The sequence below is a fragment of the Channa argus genome, chromosome 3 (genome assembly GCF_033026475.1).
Source record: "Channa argus isolate prfri chromosome 3, Channa argus male v1.0, whole genome shotgun sequence".
Taxonomy (NCBI): Eukaryota; Metazoa; Chordata; class Actinopteri; order Anabantiformes; family Channidae; genus Channa; species Channa argus.
In genome coordinates, this window is record NC_090199.1 from 13,914,068 (window position 1) to 13,929,479 (window position 15,412).

Consider the following 15,412-nt stretch of genomic DNA (forward strand, 5'->3'; position numbering starts at 1 on the left):
TGTGCAACAAAAGTTTATCAGTGCTTTATTATTAATTGAATGCATCATGTATCTTAACCTTTGAGCCCAAGGAGAACATTTGAAATACTCGAGTGCCCGGACACAGGGAGGCAGGCATCTGTTGAAAGTGGCAGATGGTGGATCTCGTACAATGCCACCAAAAGGCGACCAGGTTCACATTATTTTTTACCTGATTTCCCACCCACCAGTCAAAAACACTGGATTACAACTTTGAAAAGACTCGTTTTGTTAGGGTTAGGCACAAATCAGCAGAAACTGTACATACAACCTACTTACTTATTTTAAAGGACGACAGTCTCATTGCATTATCAAGTTTATGAAATGACAACTTTTTCCCTTCTGGCAAAGTCTGATCCTCTGGTCACTGATGTGAGGGAAAATGCATAAAGCCAGTCTCTAAAAAGCAGTGTCTAAAAAGAACACCATTGCTCCAAGACCCTATGAATAAACAATATTTGTTCAGAACAAGTGAATATATTTTATTTGGATCAGTTGGTTAATAAACAAGTTTGGTGTGGGCCTGGCTAGGAGTAGATGGTGCTGCCCATGAAAAATGGAGGCAGAAGTGTGGTGATAAGGACATATAGATATGGCAGTAGAAATGAAAGTTTGTATACTGACTGAAAGTATGACTCCAAGCTTCAAGAAACCTTTCAAGAAAAAAAAGTGGAAACTATGACCTGACCAAGTATGTTCATTGACCTGAATCCAGTTGAACACCTTTGGCATATTTTAAAGTGGAAGGCAGGAAAAAAGTTTAATCAAAGAGCAGCTGCAAAAGAAGAATACGTGAAAAACACTTCTCACTTAAACACAAAGGTTTAAACATAAATAATAGACAACATCCTCTTTCAGGAAAGAAGACAGGTCTAATGAGGACAGGTAAATAGAAAAAAAATAGCAAAAAACAAAGGAAGGTAGCTGAAGAACCACCACCAGAAAGCCAGCTGTATGCTTTTATTATTCCTCACACTTTCCTTCTCTCTTACATGTGGCATGAACTAAATCAATTAGCCAGCTTTCACTAAAGGTGTATCTGCACTAAAGTTATTTGTTTGATATAAAACATAAGCTATATTTCACCAAACATAAAAGGCACTACAAAAAGTCTCCCCTTTTTTCTTTCCCCTTTTAATTCAGTTTAATCCACTTACTGGAGAAGCGTAAAATAGGCTTTTGGGAATTGCTGGGAAGGCGTTTTAAATAGAAATATTTAAATGTTCTCCAAGCTCTTAATGAGCAAAGTTGCTGATGGTAAGGAGCAATTTCACTCATTCCAGTTGAAAAATGATGAAGGGAATTAAATGTGACCATGTAGGAATGGATTTTTTTCACCCCCTAGGCTTAAGCATAGTTTAAGTGAAAAGTTATGGAAGTACAATGAATGCTTAAAAACCTCACAGCAGAGATGGCATGGCCCTGTGAGGTGTTTAACAAGCATAACGTGAATGGTTTCTAATGCCTAAAGCTATATTTTCCATGAAGACAGCTCAATTTGGATAAAATATTAAGAGGTACAATAAAAAGGCTTATTAAAAAAAAAAAAAACTGCCTGGCATAACCCATATTAACCCACATAGGTTCTCTACTTCTTTGGTTCTCTGTTAACTGTTTCCAGAAAAGTTCTAAATTGTCACTGTACATATTGTTCCTACTCGGCATTAAAAAGCAGACAGTAAGGCTTGTGACTAGACTAGCTGGTGAAAATAATGAAACACTGCGGCCAAAAACACTGCTGCTTCCTAAAGGAGTTGGTGGAGGCCAACGCAGAGCTGACAGGAAAGTGAATACTGAATTTACATTGATCAGGTTCAAATGCATACAACTCCAAATGAAAAGCTGCTATTTTAAAACATCATCTATATTTTTAATGTTTAACCCACTTAACTAAAAGCAAAACAACTTAACTCAATGACAAAGAATGAATGAATCTATACAGTAGCAAAAAGGGCAAATAATGTTATACTGAACTTGAAAGAAATACTACAGGACGAATCTATTAGACAATCAAATGTTAGGGAACTTCAGTGCTCCTGTTTTTAGAGTAGTTAGTTTACCTCTTTGCCCTACTACTGTACACTCTAAACTTGGGAAAAGGTTAGCGTGTACAGTAGTTTCAGTGTCCTCATCATAGTGCACTGCTCATCAGCACTCTGTCCAAAGTCCCTCACATTTATGTATTGATTAAGAGACCATACACACTCTTTTTAAAAGTTTGCCATCCGTATTCCATCCTGGCTAAATCCAACTCTCCAATTTTTTTTTAACAATGAATGCAAAAGTGAGTCATTTGGCTCAGCAACTCAACACAGTAATAGGCTGAACCAGACCCCATTGACTTGATTCCCTATTTAAACTTTTTACAAGTAAAAAATGCTTTTTTTTCCTCTCTCTCTGTATTAGTGGCAGCTTGTGTTACTAAGCATATTCATATTAAAATGCTCAATGTTTATGTTACTTTGTTTCGGTTGGGCTAGCCACAGAGCCTCAGCACTATTGCTCTAAATGCAGACAGTGTGAAGTGTCTTTACTTCTATCACTCAGCCTCTGCTGCGCTTCCTTTTAGTGCACTCGATCCACTGATTTACAGACATGACATGTGGGTGGAAGTGTGAGCGGCAGTGTGAGCATGTGTGTTATTACTCATTGCAAAACCCTGGGTAAATCCCATTTACTGAGCCCAAATGTAATAACAAGAAGCAACGCCACCTTGCCTCTGTAATATGCGCACTGACTTAGGCCATATATCAGTTTTTTAATCTACCTTCTCCAGGCACCACATTAATGATTGACTTTAAAATTTGTCCCCTTTTTTGAGGAGAAGATTAGTTTAAACACAGGGAGTTAGCAGGCAGAAAAGTGTTTCACAGAGGACGGTGGAAAAGAGGAAAAGAGAGAGACGCCATAACTACTTTCCCATTAGGCTATTGATTTTTCTCCCTCTCAAGGACACACTTCAATCCTGGGCCCATGTGTGGACTGTCTGTCAAGGAATCTATGGCTCAGCTTTACACACAAGAGTTGTGTGCCTTGGCGGCAAGTATTTGGCTGGACCATAAATCTGGCCACACTCAATATTAGAAAAAGGGATGGGCAAATTGAGGCAAGGTCAAAGGGCAGGTAGTTGTGATAAGCCTGCTGTGTTGATGTGGCAGCTGTCACAAAGACAGACAAGTGGTGGCGTTCGGAACGAGTGGCCACAGGCAAAAACATAGGTGCCCTGAAATAAAAACACAACAGCCAACTCAAACATGCTCACACACACAAACACACACACACACACACACACACACACACACACACACACACACACACACACACACACACACACAGGCACAGGATAAATGTTTTACACATGTACACCACTGAGAAAAGCAGAAAAGGGGACCACATCAATGAATTCTACTAAAATCCCTGCTCAAATCGCTTAGTGAAATCCTTGGTGACAGCTATTGATTTTTTGGTAGAGTCTAGTTAATTGGACTCAGTACCCTATAAAAAGTGTGTGGTCCTATATCCTTTTCTTTGTTCAGCTACACTTAATCATCTTTCTCCCAGCTATAGATTTCTTCTTGACTGTGTTCAAATCCATAGACATCAGGCCTGTGAGGACTGAGGGGAGAGGGAAGCAAAAGTTCACAAGGATCAATAAGTGCTTTATGGTCCAGATCAGATGGGCATGGTAGCCCTTAAAAACCCCAACTACCACTAAGAGGGAAACAGGAAGGGGAAACACAACAGCTCTTCATCAAAGAGAAATATGGAGCTAGTGAAATGCCGGGCTAGCTTAGGTGCCGTTTCTCCGCCTTAACATCTCAATTAGCTCCCACAAACAAGTGGAAACAAGCCACATTAAAATTTAAGACTGAAGTCCTCCTTAAAGTTGTGCAAACTTAAGTGGGACTTAATTCAGCTGCATTTTGGTGCATAAAACAGTCTTGTTTTTTATGATGTACTTTACTGATCCCAATAGGAAATTGTTCTTAGGGAGCTGCACATGTTCGATGGCACTACTATGGGGATTTCAGTGTCTTGTCAATAAAGAAATTACTGTGTGGCCAGGAAGAACAGGGAATCGAACCACCAACCCTGGGGATCATTGACAACTGCTCTACCAAGGGAGGGGGCCGCTCTAACATAGGTACCCCACCAGTGGGCTTGGTCTCCTGCATATGCAGACTAGTGCTGCTGTTTAGCTGTACAGATGCCCCGATGTGTTTAGGTGGACATTTGATGGCGCAGATGAATCCAAATCCAAATCCAAAATTTCCTGTTAAAATGCTTTATTTTAACAGTAAAACAGCAGCAGTCTACTTTGTATAGCACCATACATTTTGGATGCAAAACAAACAAAATGGATTGCAGCTAAATTCTATAGTTGCAAAATCACAAACACAATCACAAACGATGTCAGACAAATCGTACAAATGACCTGCTACATATCCTATAGGACAGCAATGTAATACTAGCAGCTACTCTTGATCTTATAGATACTGCACATCAGAATGAACTATCTGTCATAAACTAACTTTTAGCGGACTCTCAAAAAATAGAATTTCTCCTTAAAGAAAAACTTAACTCTTGAAATTGTATTTTGCTAATTGTTATTTTCTGCTTGTGTACAGTGCTGTGTAGGGGTTACATTGTGTAAGTCAGACATTGCTAGTCTATTTCACATAGGTTCAAGTTAGACAGACACCTAAATCTGTTAAACTCAGGGTTTAAGTATTGAATCTTTTATCTAATCTCTCTTTTGTATAAAGCACTTAGGCAGTGGGCTTCTCTTTTTAAGCCTTTAGATTTACATTATGATGTTAACGTTTACAAAAAAGTAAATGCATTATAAAGAAAAATCAGTGGGTAATCAATTGGATGCTGCAACATCAACAGTTCCCTATTTGTTGTTCTCAGCAATGCTGACACGATGCTTCTAGGTCTTGCTGACTCTTGAACAAGCTCCATGCCCCATGGAGGATTAATAGAACACCAGCACAATCATATGGTCTCAGTGTTTGACAAGGTTATGGTCTTATGAACTGACCTTAAGTGTCTACGAGATATTGCCACTGTACTTCATTTATTAATTACCCCAATCAATTAAAGTGAATTATGCAATAATGCAACAGAATGTGCTTAAGGTGCCATATAAGTAGTACTGTATGCAGTCCATTATGGGGGAGTTGAACGTCAGAAGAAGGCTCAGACAGATGGCTGTGTGATCACACGTGGTTCACCTAATGGCATTTGCGACTTATCAGCTAGCAGGGAGAGGAGCTGATTGTGTCTGGCAATTACCCTGGCAGATGAAAGTAACGAGCGAAACAATACCTCGCTAAATGGGCTCTAATGGGAGAGAGCGAAACCGAGGGGGACGTGGATAGGCGAGTATGGAGAGAAAAAAAGAGAATGATGAGGGGGGTGGCTAGTGTAAAAGTGGCACTGTGGTCTGTTTTATTCTTGCGGAAAGGTAATTGCTAAATTACTTCTTTCCTTTCATCCTGTGTTTTTGTTTGTCCACCTTTCCTAACAGTGCATTTTTAAAGGCATGCTAGTGCCTACTTTTAAGGGATTTGAGGAGCTATTTCGCAGCAAATATGTTTTTAGGAAAACAAAGATAGCAGACTCGTTCTTCTTTCTTTGTGTTTAGACTTGTTTTAAACACAATACACACTGGCATAATATTTTAAACAAGACTGCATTAATGAAAAGAAGCACTGTCTAGTTTGCTTTTATTATTTTTTACAGTCACCTCTGTTCTATAAAGATGCTGATTCACAAAGGAAAAAGTCATAACACATGGGGTTGCAACACAACCAACATATAATTGTTTTATGTTTCATGCAATTATTTTGTTTTTTACTTTTCCAAGTGTGATATGTACTGGGTCTGTACTGGTACATAATACTTCTAAGAAACAGCCCACAGTGTTGCACTCCAGGTCTCAGACTGTCAAAACTCTTGCCTTCTCCTACCAAACTACCCATCAGCAAACATTAGAAAGTCACTCAAATGCTTTGTGACAATATTTTAGCTTTAAGCAATGCTGGTGATAACTCCCCTTGAAACTTACTGTAAATGTCTGCACAAGCTAATTGATGGCTGCTGGTGAAGAAGTGATGTGTATGTGGTATCCTCACTGTACATGCACAATCAGTGGTGTTATTTGATTTCAGGTGTGAGTGCAATGATCTGTATCCTCTGTACATCAAGGAAAAAAGTATGGAAAAACTTCATTTGTACTTTTCTGGGAACCCATATCAGAAATCAGAGGGTTCCTCACACAACACATCTGGGGAAGAAGGTAGAGCTCATTGATGACATTAAAGAAAACCAAGCTGTCCAGACAGCTGCTCAAGGCCCCACAGAGGGTGTCCCAACAAAGTGCATAACAGTTTAGTAGACTAACCGTTCAGCATCCGACAATATAGTTCTCCAGAGAGTCATAACCACTGCCAAGTACATAATCGGCCACCCCCCTGTCCTCACTAGATGACAGATCAGATCATGCTGCCTCTGCAGAGCCGGCGGCATTCTGGTGCCACAGAGGCATAAAAACCCACACTTCAAGACTAAAAACAGCTGTTGTATAATTAAAATATAATTTCCAGTAATTTGGATTATTTAATCCACCTCTACCTCTAAATTGGCTCTAGTCTGATCTGCCCCCTGGAATAAACTCAAGTGTCTTTGGTTGATCTGTGACACAGAAGCTGCACAGTGATGGAAAAAACAAAATATAAAAACTGGATGAGAAGCAGGAGTGGCAGAAAAGTGAACAGGTGGTGTCCAGGGTTTGAGTTAGAGCCAAAATGCTGATGAAAACTGTGGGACACTGGGCATCCAAGCAATTAAGGTGTGTGTGTGTGTAAGTCACTGAGCAGAATGAGTCACTGCTGGAGTGCGCGTGTGTGTGTGTATTTATATGTGTGCAGCACTACTTTTCGTGTCGCTTAACTAAAGGCTTGTGGCAAAATGTTTGATGCAAGTGCAGTCCAAGGGTGAAGGATACTGTATTAATCTTCACAATACACTATAATTTAATATAATTTAACTGTGGCTCCTTTTGCCACACTGGCTTTGGGTATATTGTACTAACCAGTCTCAGACAGAAGTCTGATGGACTCCAGTACACGCTCAGTGTACACCCCAGGTTCATAGTTTTCCATCTCAGCATTAATGATGTGGACCACACGAGCAGCTCGGCCCCGGATAGCGCCAGCAGTTCGGTCAAGAGTGTCCACATCCCCCTCTTGCAGAGCAATTACGCATTTGTTGACATCTTCAAGGATGTGGTTCTCTTTGGAGAGGCAAAGAGGAAGAAGAGTGAATAGAGCAGAAGAGACCTGTGTCTTTCTAATGACATAATATGAGTAATAATGTTGGTATAATTTTTTGGATCCTTTACAAAACAACTAAATTACTGTAAACTGAGTTAGATGACAAACCCCAGTGCTTTTAAAATGTTGTATTTGGTTATACTTGATATATAGAAGAGCTACAAGGAGACAAAACAAGACAAATAAAATAAAACAAACACAAAATGGAACAAATTACCATTTAAGCAAAACAAACAGCCCTTTGTTGTCTGATTGACCTGCTGATTTCTACTGATATTTTCAATTGTTACTTTTTATGGATCATGTGAAGGGTTTTTTGTTTGTATTATGTTATTATATTCTTATATTACAAAATTATGATTTTCAGAGCCCCCACTGAAAAAACCTTCTCAACTTGACGTTGGACCCAATTTCTCAAATCAACCAATCTATGAGGAATCTGTGCTGTCTTTGCATCATACCTGAAACAGAAAGGAAGTCATCCACAGAGGTGATATCATCCACAGCTTCGGTCAGGATGCGAACCTGTTTCTCCCACTGATCCTTGAAAACATCCATGTTGTCTTGGGCGACCTTACTTTGGGGGCGGGCAGCTAGTGTGAGTGCAGCATTGATAACCTGGCATGGAAGAAATGTTAACAGTATACATATGTACTAATACTCTATTCTGTGGGTATGTGTATGTTACTCTCTTCAAACATTTATGGGTCTCTTCACAGAGCAAAGCTAATTTCTTTTAATTTTCTTTTTTAATTGTCGCAACCAGTTACAGTACCATTGGGGTCAAATGTTTGCATCCCCCTATTTTAAATGACACAAACAAGAATTTTTTACTTCAACATTGTGTTTAATGCACACTTGGCTAGTACACGTGTTCTTCATCAGAAAGTTAACTTTTAATGAATTTACTTTACCAAGAGGGACGCAACCTTTTGCCATAATTACTTTTTTCTATACTCCTTGACCATTTTTGTTAGTTCTGATTATGAAAAAACTAGCTGAATGTGCATTGTTATTATGTTAGGGTTAAGTTTGCATCCTGTGTTAAGTTTGCATAATATTTTCTAAAATTGTACTTTATTATCCATATTTCAATTTAGTGATAATTCTGCTTTATTCATAGCATTTCAACGTTATTCTTGAAATAGTATTTTATAATTTATTTTAAACATTTCATCTTTATTCTTAAAATCCTTCACTATTTTTTTAAGTGGCCCATCTCCGTGTCAACCATGACTGCTAAACCTATGTCATAAAAATTGTTTTCCTATCCAATTAAACTGTAAATGCAATAACATTGTTGAAGAGACTATTGTGAGTAAATGATTAGGTTTTCATGCGACATATTTTTAATGAAGTAGTTGGCTGATGTGTTCACAAAGTGCAGGACTGTCATCCCACAGACCTAAATTTGACTTAAGTTAAAATGAATGAAAGATTGGGGCTACAGCATTTAGCAAACTTTTATTACTAAACCAACCCTCAATCTTTTATTGGGGACTATTTTACCATAACAGATTAATATATATTTAATGTCCTTGTAATTATTTATGGGAGCGGGACCAAGTTTGCGGAATTAACTCAAATTAAACTACAGTACCCTTTTTTATCTTAATAAAGGCTCATAACCCCAGTTCAACTATGACTTGCTTATGCGTTTTAATAATTAATAAACAGAATAGAGGTCTGTGGCACAGACAAGGAGGGATCCACAAGCACACTTATTAGTATGATCAGTTCATTGTTGGTTGTGGTGTTTCCATGGGGTAAGTTGACATTAAGCATCACAGTCACAGACTGTAATTTGTCATTTTGACTGGTTGACAAAAGGGTGAGTCTTATCTAATATGAGCCTGTCAAAAGGCAGTGGGATTGCAGAGTTATGAACACATGAGTGTGGCATACTGCAGATAAACTTTTTGTTGAGACTATAATGGACAGTGAATGATAACCCTCATTCCTGAAGTGTTTCTGTTCGGTTTCAGTCTGTGTCTATTTGCTAAGCTAAATGAAGTGAAACTAATGCTGAGCTCGGTACACAGTTGGTGATGTGAGAAAAGGGCTGGGTCAGCCTGACCACCCAGAGTGAGCCACACCACAGGGGAAAACAGTGGAAAACAGTGGAGCAAGATAGTCAAACTAACTTGGGTTCAGATTTGGCCGATGTCTTTTTGCTGTTGTGACCTGTTAGTACCTGGTGTTGCCGCGGGCTTTGTGGTAATTACAATATAACAACACATGGCAACAAAACTTCTCACCTTTGCCAAAAAATATTAAATCTCACCCCAATTATTTTTTAATTAAATGTGTTTCGTATAAATAGGCGGTCAACACAGCACGTTGCCCAGAGTACCAACAGGCATATTAAGAGGATGCACACAGCTTTTCACAGCTTCACAAATCATCAAGTTTCTTGCTAATAACTATGTGATCACTCTCAGATATAACATTTGGCTTCAAGCCAACAAAGACCAGTATTTCACATACTTTTAAAATAATATCAATTCAATGGGGAAATGATGTCCCCATATTAGATCCTGTCGAGTCTCTTCACATCACAGACTTGTTTCTAAGAACAAGCAGCATTATTCACTGTGACAGCTGGCATGTGAACTTTAACCAGAAGTACTATGTTTTTTTTTGTGTGTGTGTGTTATTTGCTTATAGATGTAAAGGTGCAAATGTGTTTTAGTTAAATAAATCTGATATACAGTAGCAAAATAGCTGATTTGGACATGGCAGTCGAGAGGTTGTGTTTATGTGTCTGTTTGTTTGCATGTGTAATGATAAGAGGCCGGGGTTAACGTTAACCAGTACAGATGGAAATATCGCTCTTTGTTCTGCCTCGTCTTTGTTCCTTCTTCCCTAGTCACAAAGTCTGTGTCTATTATGTTTTTAATCTGTGCTGAGCATTGCCAAGAGGCATCGAGAGACAGTTCCTCCCTAAGGTTTCCAACTAAGTCAGTCTCAGCAGGTGTGCATTGCGATGTGTGCACATTAGATACTGAATCTTAAATTCAGGCTCCATTTATCTTCTCCATTACTGTGTGGAGTCCCATGTGGGTAAGTCCTACCGTTAACCTTGGAAGCAATGGATCGATTTTAACATCCTCTTTTGCTTGCATCCTGAGAAACACCACTACAAGGTCCTCCTACACATTATTCATAGCTCTTCTTTCCATTCTGCTGACTATGATTCTCGTTCTGTCATTTCTAGCTATTCCTATCAAAAGATAGTCTGTGAGATGAATAGGAAATATGTTGATAACTATTGTGTAAAGAAGGGTAATTATGGGATGAACATGCTTTTTCAGTCCTCACCTGTGGACATAAGCTGTCAATTTGGGTGGCAGCCATACGAACCAACTTCACACCTTCTTCATTGTTTGAGATGGAGCAAGCCAGGTTTGCCACCTGAATAAAGCAAAACAGAGACATGAAACTTAAACCCTGAAGCTGACTGCTTTATACCTTTTCCACAGTGGAAGACATTCACATTTTTTCAATTCAACAGTTCACATTCCTGTTGTTTGTTCTATTCATGTTGCCATCTCCTCTGCAGCTCAGCAAGCAGACACTAGGCTAGGATGTTTTTTTTTTGTGTACAGGATGAAGGCTTTTTCTCCAACACACCACAAAACTGGTCTTGTTTTTTATTGCAAGAGATGGTATCAAAGCAGACGACACAGGTGTCACTTTCATTTTTGTGCTAGACAGCTGGTGGAGCTCAATTTGTTAATAAGCATTATATGACACAGATGCTTTGTCTATTAAAGGTGGATTTTGTGTTTTATTTTTTAGGGGAACCTAATGGTACAGACCTTGAAATGAAAGCATTGCTGCATAGGGCATGAATGTGACATAGCACAAGGTGAAATATAACACTTATAACAAGTAATTGGGTTCAGTCATATGCAAAATGGCCAGGTCCACACACAATATATAGAGAAAACTGAACTCATTAGATTGACATTTTAAGCATGTCTGTGATGCGTAGCAAGTATGCCTTACTCATTACGGGGCTTGGTGGTGCAAAGAGGTGCTTTATTGCATAATTAAGACCAGATGTTTCTCATGTAGCAAACAACCATTAGTTTGATCTATGTCTTTTTAGCAATGTACAGTTTGATGAGAACACGTTTCCAGCCTGACATCTTAATGGGAGAAAAATAGCCTGTCCCAGTAAACATGTTGAATTCTAAAAAGACTAGTTTTGGTACAGGGCTGTGCTAATGTCTTAGAAAATGACTCCACACTAATTAGATTTGATTGATAGCATTTAGAGATTTAGAGTGTTGATTTAATATCTGTATGCTGTATACCATACAATCACACACAGTGTTGAATAATTTACAAGGTGGAAAATGTTATAGGTGCATTAAAACCATGTTTCCAACAATCTCTTTAAATAAGAAACACACACACACACACACACACACACACACACACACACACACACACACACACAGACACACACACACACAGTCCATTGTATTCCCATCTGAAGTCATCATATTTCTCCACAGCATCACTGTATTTCACAGTTAGTTTCCATAACTTCAAACTCTATAATCCAATACCATGCTTAAGCAAATCAGATTTCAGCAAGAGCCTAAGCTTTGAAACTTAGCTAAACAGACACATGTCTGTTGGCAAACGATGCCACTCTGCATTAGCACTCCTAGTGCTCAAATGTCACTGTTTGAGGCAAATTGAGGTAAATCAAATTTGTGTTAGAGGACTCTTGCTTAGAGCTCTGTCTCTTTACTCATGACAGCAATGAGCACATTGATGGATTGCAGTCCTTTATGTGAAGCAGTATGGGTATGTGTTCAAAGTGCGACAGAAAGAAAGAAAGACTAAGTGTGATTGAAAGTCTATGTTCCAGATAAATGTGAGTGGCTGTGCATTGAGAACTTGTCAGAAAAAGGGAGGAAAACACACACACACACACACACACACACACACACACACACACACACACACACACACACACACACACACACACACACACACACACACACACACACACACAGGATAATTTTAAGGACAATTCTAACATAGTTTAAATTCCCTGACTTCACTTACTGTTTTAGAAATTCCTGGAACCCTGTAGCTGTGACATCCTCATATATGCAAAGCAAATTTAAAATAAATTACATAAATTATTGTTTTTACCAACTACTTTCAGTAACAAAAAAGATGGCTAATTTAAGCATTCTTGGAGTAAAATTCAGTTTTGTATTTCTTTTATTTTAATAGACTAAAGCTGGTGCGGTGGAAGCATCATGTTTTTTATACTTCGTGCATTGCAAAACTCTTGCACTCTTGCATTACAAACTATGCAATAAGTTTGTAATTTACTAGTAAAGTATTTCTGGAATGGTGCTGTCCCTGTGACTAATTTTCTATGTCTACATACAGTATAGGCTTTTAATTGGCAGGACATAGATGCAGCACTTTTCCCCAGTTAGAATATGTACTGTAGCACCTGAGGAGTAGAAAGTCTCTTCACACTGACTTTATTCACTTACAAACATTAGATCCACTAGTTCTGTTTTGGCCCAGCACCCCATGTGAGGCAAAGGGCAGAGGGCTTTCTGGAGGCTGGAAACATGCCCAACAGGCCCACTCACACTCCCTCTTACCCAACACAGAGAGCTGGGCCAGGGCCAACTTTGCAACATCCAGCCAAAACTACTAATTGCAATTATCTAAGGATGTGCTTCTCCTTTGAGGTTTTTTTTCCCCCCGAAGAGGGGAGGGAAAAAACCAAGACAGAAGGTTTGAGAATATACCGCACAAGTCTAATGCTGATACGGCCAAGGATGTTGGAACAGAATACGCAATTCAGAGAGGCGTGTGCTCGTGTGTGCATGTTTGTGTGTGAGAGAGAGAGAAAGGGAGCAATAAAGAGAGATCACTGCTGAATGCCCATTCTTCATCTTAGCCTCGAACAAAGAACTATCGATTTTGTCCTTTTGCTCTGCCCTGGATAATCACTTCAATTCTAATTTGATGAAGGTTTCCACTGCAGTTGGAGAGATGGGCATTCTCATGTATGTGATCTAAATCACCTAAATGGAGCTGAGTAACTGAAAATAGATTTGATTGTGTCATTTTTTCCCCCATTTTTTTACACAGGCGTTCTTACTGACAACCTCGAACCTATCATCAGTAAAGCACCGATCTTAGCAGTCTCTCTCCAGTGCTATTTAGCATTGCTCAGTTTATCTTCATGCAATCTAATAAATGTTCTATCTGTTGTACTTCATGTAATGCCTAACACTTTTTAACAAATCACTTCAAAATCCTTCACTGTAACAGAGTAACAGAGCAAGTGCATAAAGAAAAAAGAAAAAGGTTTAGCTAAAAGAAGAGTCACCATTCACTTAGAATGATTCACTGTATTCCCCCCACCCCCCATCAAAAAAACCTCACTGGAGATGAGTAGTTATGTGTTGTATTATGAAAACACTTTGTTTTATTAAAGGTCTGTCATATGGATGTTTACAGGATGCAGTGATGGTGTTAGCGTGGTGTTAGTTTGAAACACGCAAAATCAGCTAAATTGCTCGGTGTTTTTTCTGCCTCTCTAACACTTACACACATTTGAGCAGTGGCATATACTCACATGCACATATACAATAAATACATCAATCTGTCAACGTAGATGGGGCAGAAAGGATAACGGGAATGCAGCACGCAGACTGTGAAACAATTACAGGACTACCCTTGCAGGAGTTCTTTTATGAGTTGTCAGCTCTCAGCAGTGACACCTCTATGCACATGTATGGAATTGAAGTGACCAACACTGGAAAGGCTGTATGACATTAGGTACCGGTAAATGTTAAGGTTGTGTGAGGTTCAAGTCTACGGGGGACAAGCAGTGGGAATTGACATCCTGCTGTGACTGACTATGAACCACGCCTTTGAAAATCAGTCTCTATTAAGGAGTGAAGTACACATTGCCTCAGGAAGAATGCCCACCAGGCTCATAACATCAAAAGGCTTGCCAAGCCTTGAAGCATATAACTAGAATAAAAGCAATAGATTTTTGCGCATGTTCACCATGATAATGATTGTAAGGTCTATTCTATAGTTGGAAGTGTTCAGCATTAGAGCAGATCTTGATTTGCAAATTTTTTTCGCAACAACAAATCATCATTACATGTTGTAAACCAAAAACGAGATTTACTTATTGAGCGAGTTTATTGATGTGTGTGTATTCACAAGAAAAGCATTTTAAGTTTCTCATACTTGGTATTGGAAAAGAAATTGTAAAACAATGTACTGCGTGTTTCTTCTTTTTCTTGTAAGGTGATGTTATAACATGATGTGAAATTAGGGAGTGGCTGTGTAAGTCATTGCTGTTTAATTGCTCCATCTGCCAGCCCTTTTGTCTGTTTGCCACCCACTTTTGCCTCAGAGACAAAGTGGACCTAAATTGTGAGTGACTCTAATGCACTTCGGAGTTCTCTCTACAATTCCTTACTCAGAATGGAAATGAGTTTAAGTCACTGTTTACTAAGTGACAGGTCCACTAATATGAGGCTGACTGGGATACAATCCTACACACTGCCACACATCATCTCCCTGCAGACCCTGGTTTATCAACTCCATGCATACAGATGCAATCACTGGTACAACGTTAAACACACACAGGACAAAGACTGTCTCTTGCTATCTCTAATGCTCAATTCTTTGAGATAAGGCTAGCTGCATAATGATAGTCCAAAATAGTTTAATGTTCACCCGCTAAGAGATGCACACTCAATCAAAAGGATTAACAATAAAGCAGGGGTTGAGGGGTTTTTTCTTTCTGTCTTTTGACATTGTCTGAATAAGAGGACATACAGTACATGACAATAATGAGTCATCACAAGAAAAAAATAGGTCATCTTCATATGAAAAAATATAGGAAAGCATTTTAAAGAGTTCCATTTTTTTTTAGGAAGACTGTGCAAGGTCCAACTAAAACACAAATAACATTAATGTAGAAAAGAAGGTCACTACAAAATAACCCGAATACCAAATTAAAAGGAAATCCAGAA

At 38.8% G+C, this 15,412-nt stretch overlaps 1 protein-coding gene across 3 annotated transcripts in view; it reads right to left on the reverse strand.

Annotated features, from left to right (window-relative positions):
- Window positions 1-15,412, reverse strand: part of ctnna2 (catenin (cadherin-associated protein), alpha 2) — a 263,039-nt gene that overhangs the window by 22,310 nt on the left and 225,317 nt on the right. For all 3 annotated transcript variants that reach the window (XM_067498964.1, XM_067498965.1, XM_067498966.1), the window contains 3 exons: window positions 10,680-10,772; window positions 7,820-7,976; window positions 7,118-7,318 (listed from right to left, as the gene is read on the reverse strand). In XM_067498964.1, the coding sequence (XP_067355065.1) occupies window positions 7,118-7,318; window positions 7,820-7,976; window positions 10,680-10,772 (451 nt within the window). The remainder of the gene's footprint in view (window positions 1-7,117; window positions 7,319-7,819; window positions 7,977-10,679; window positions 10,773-15,412) is intronic.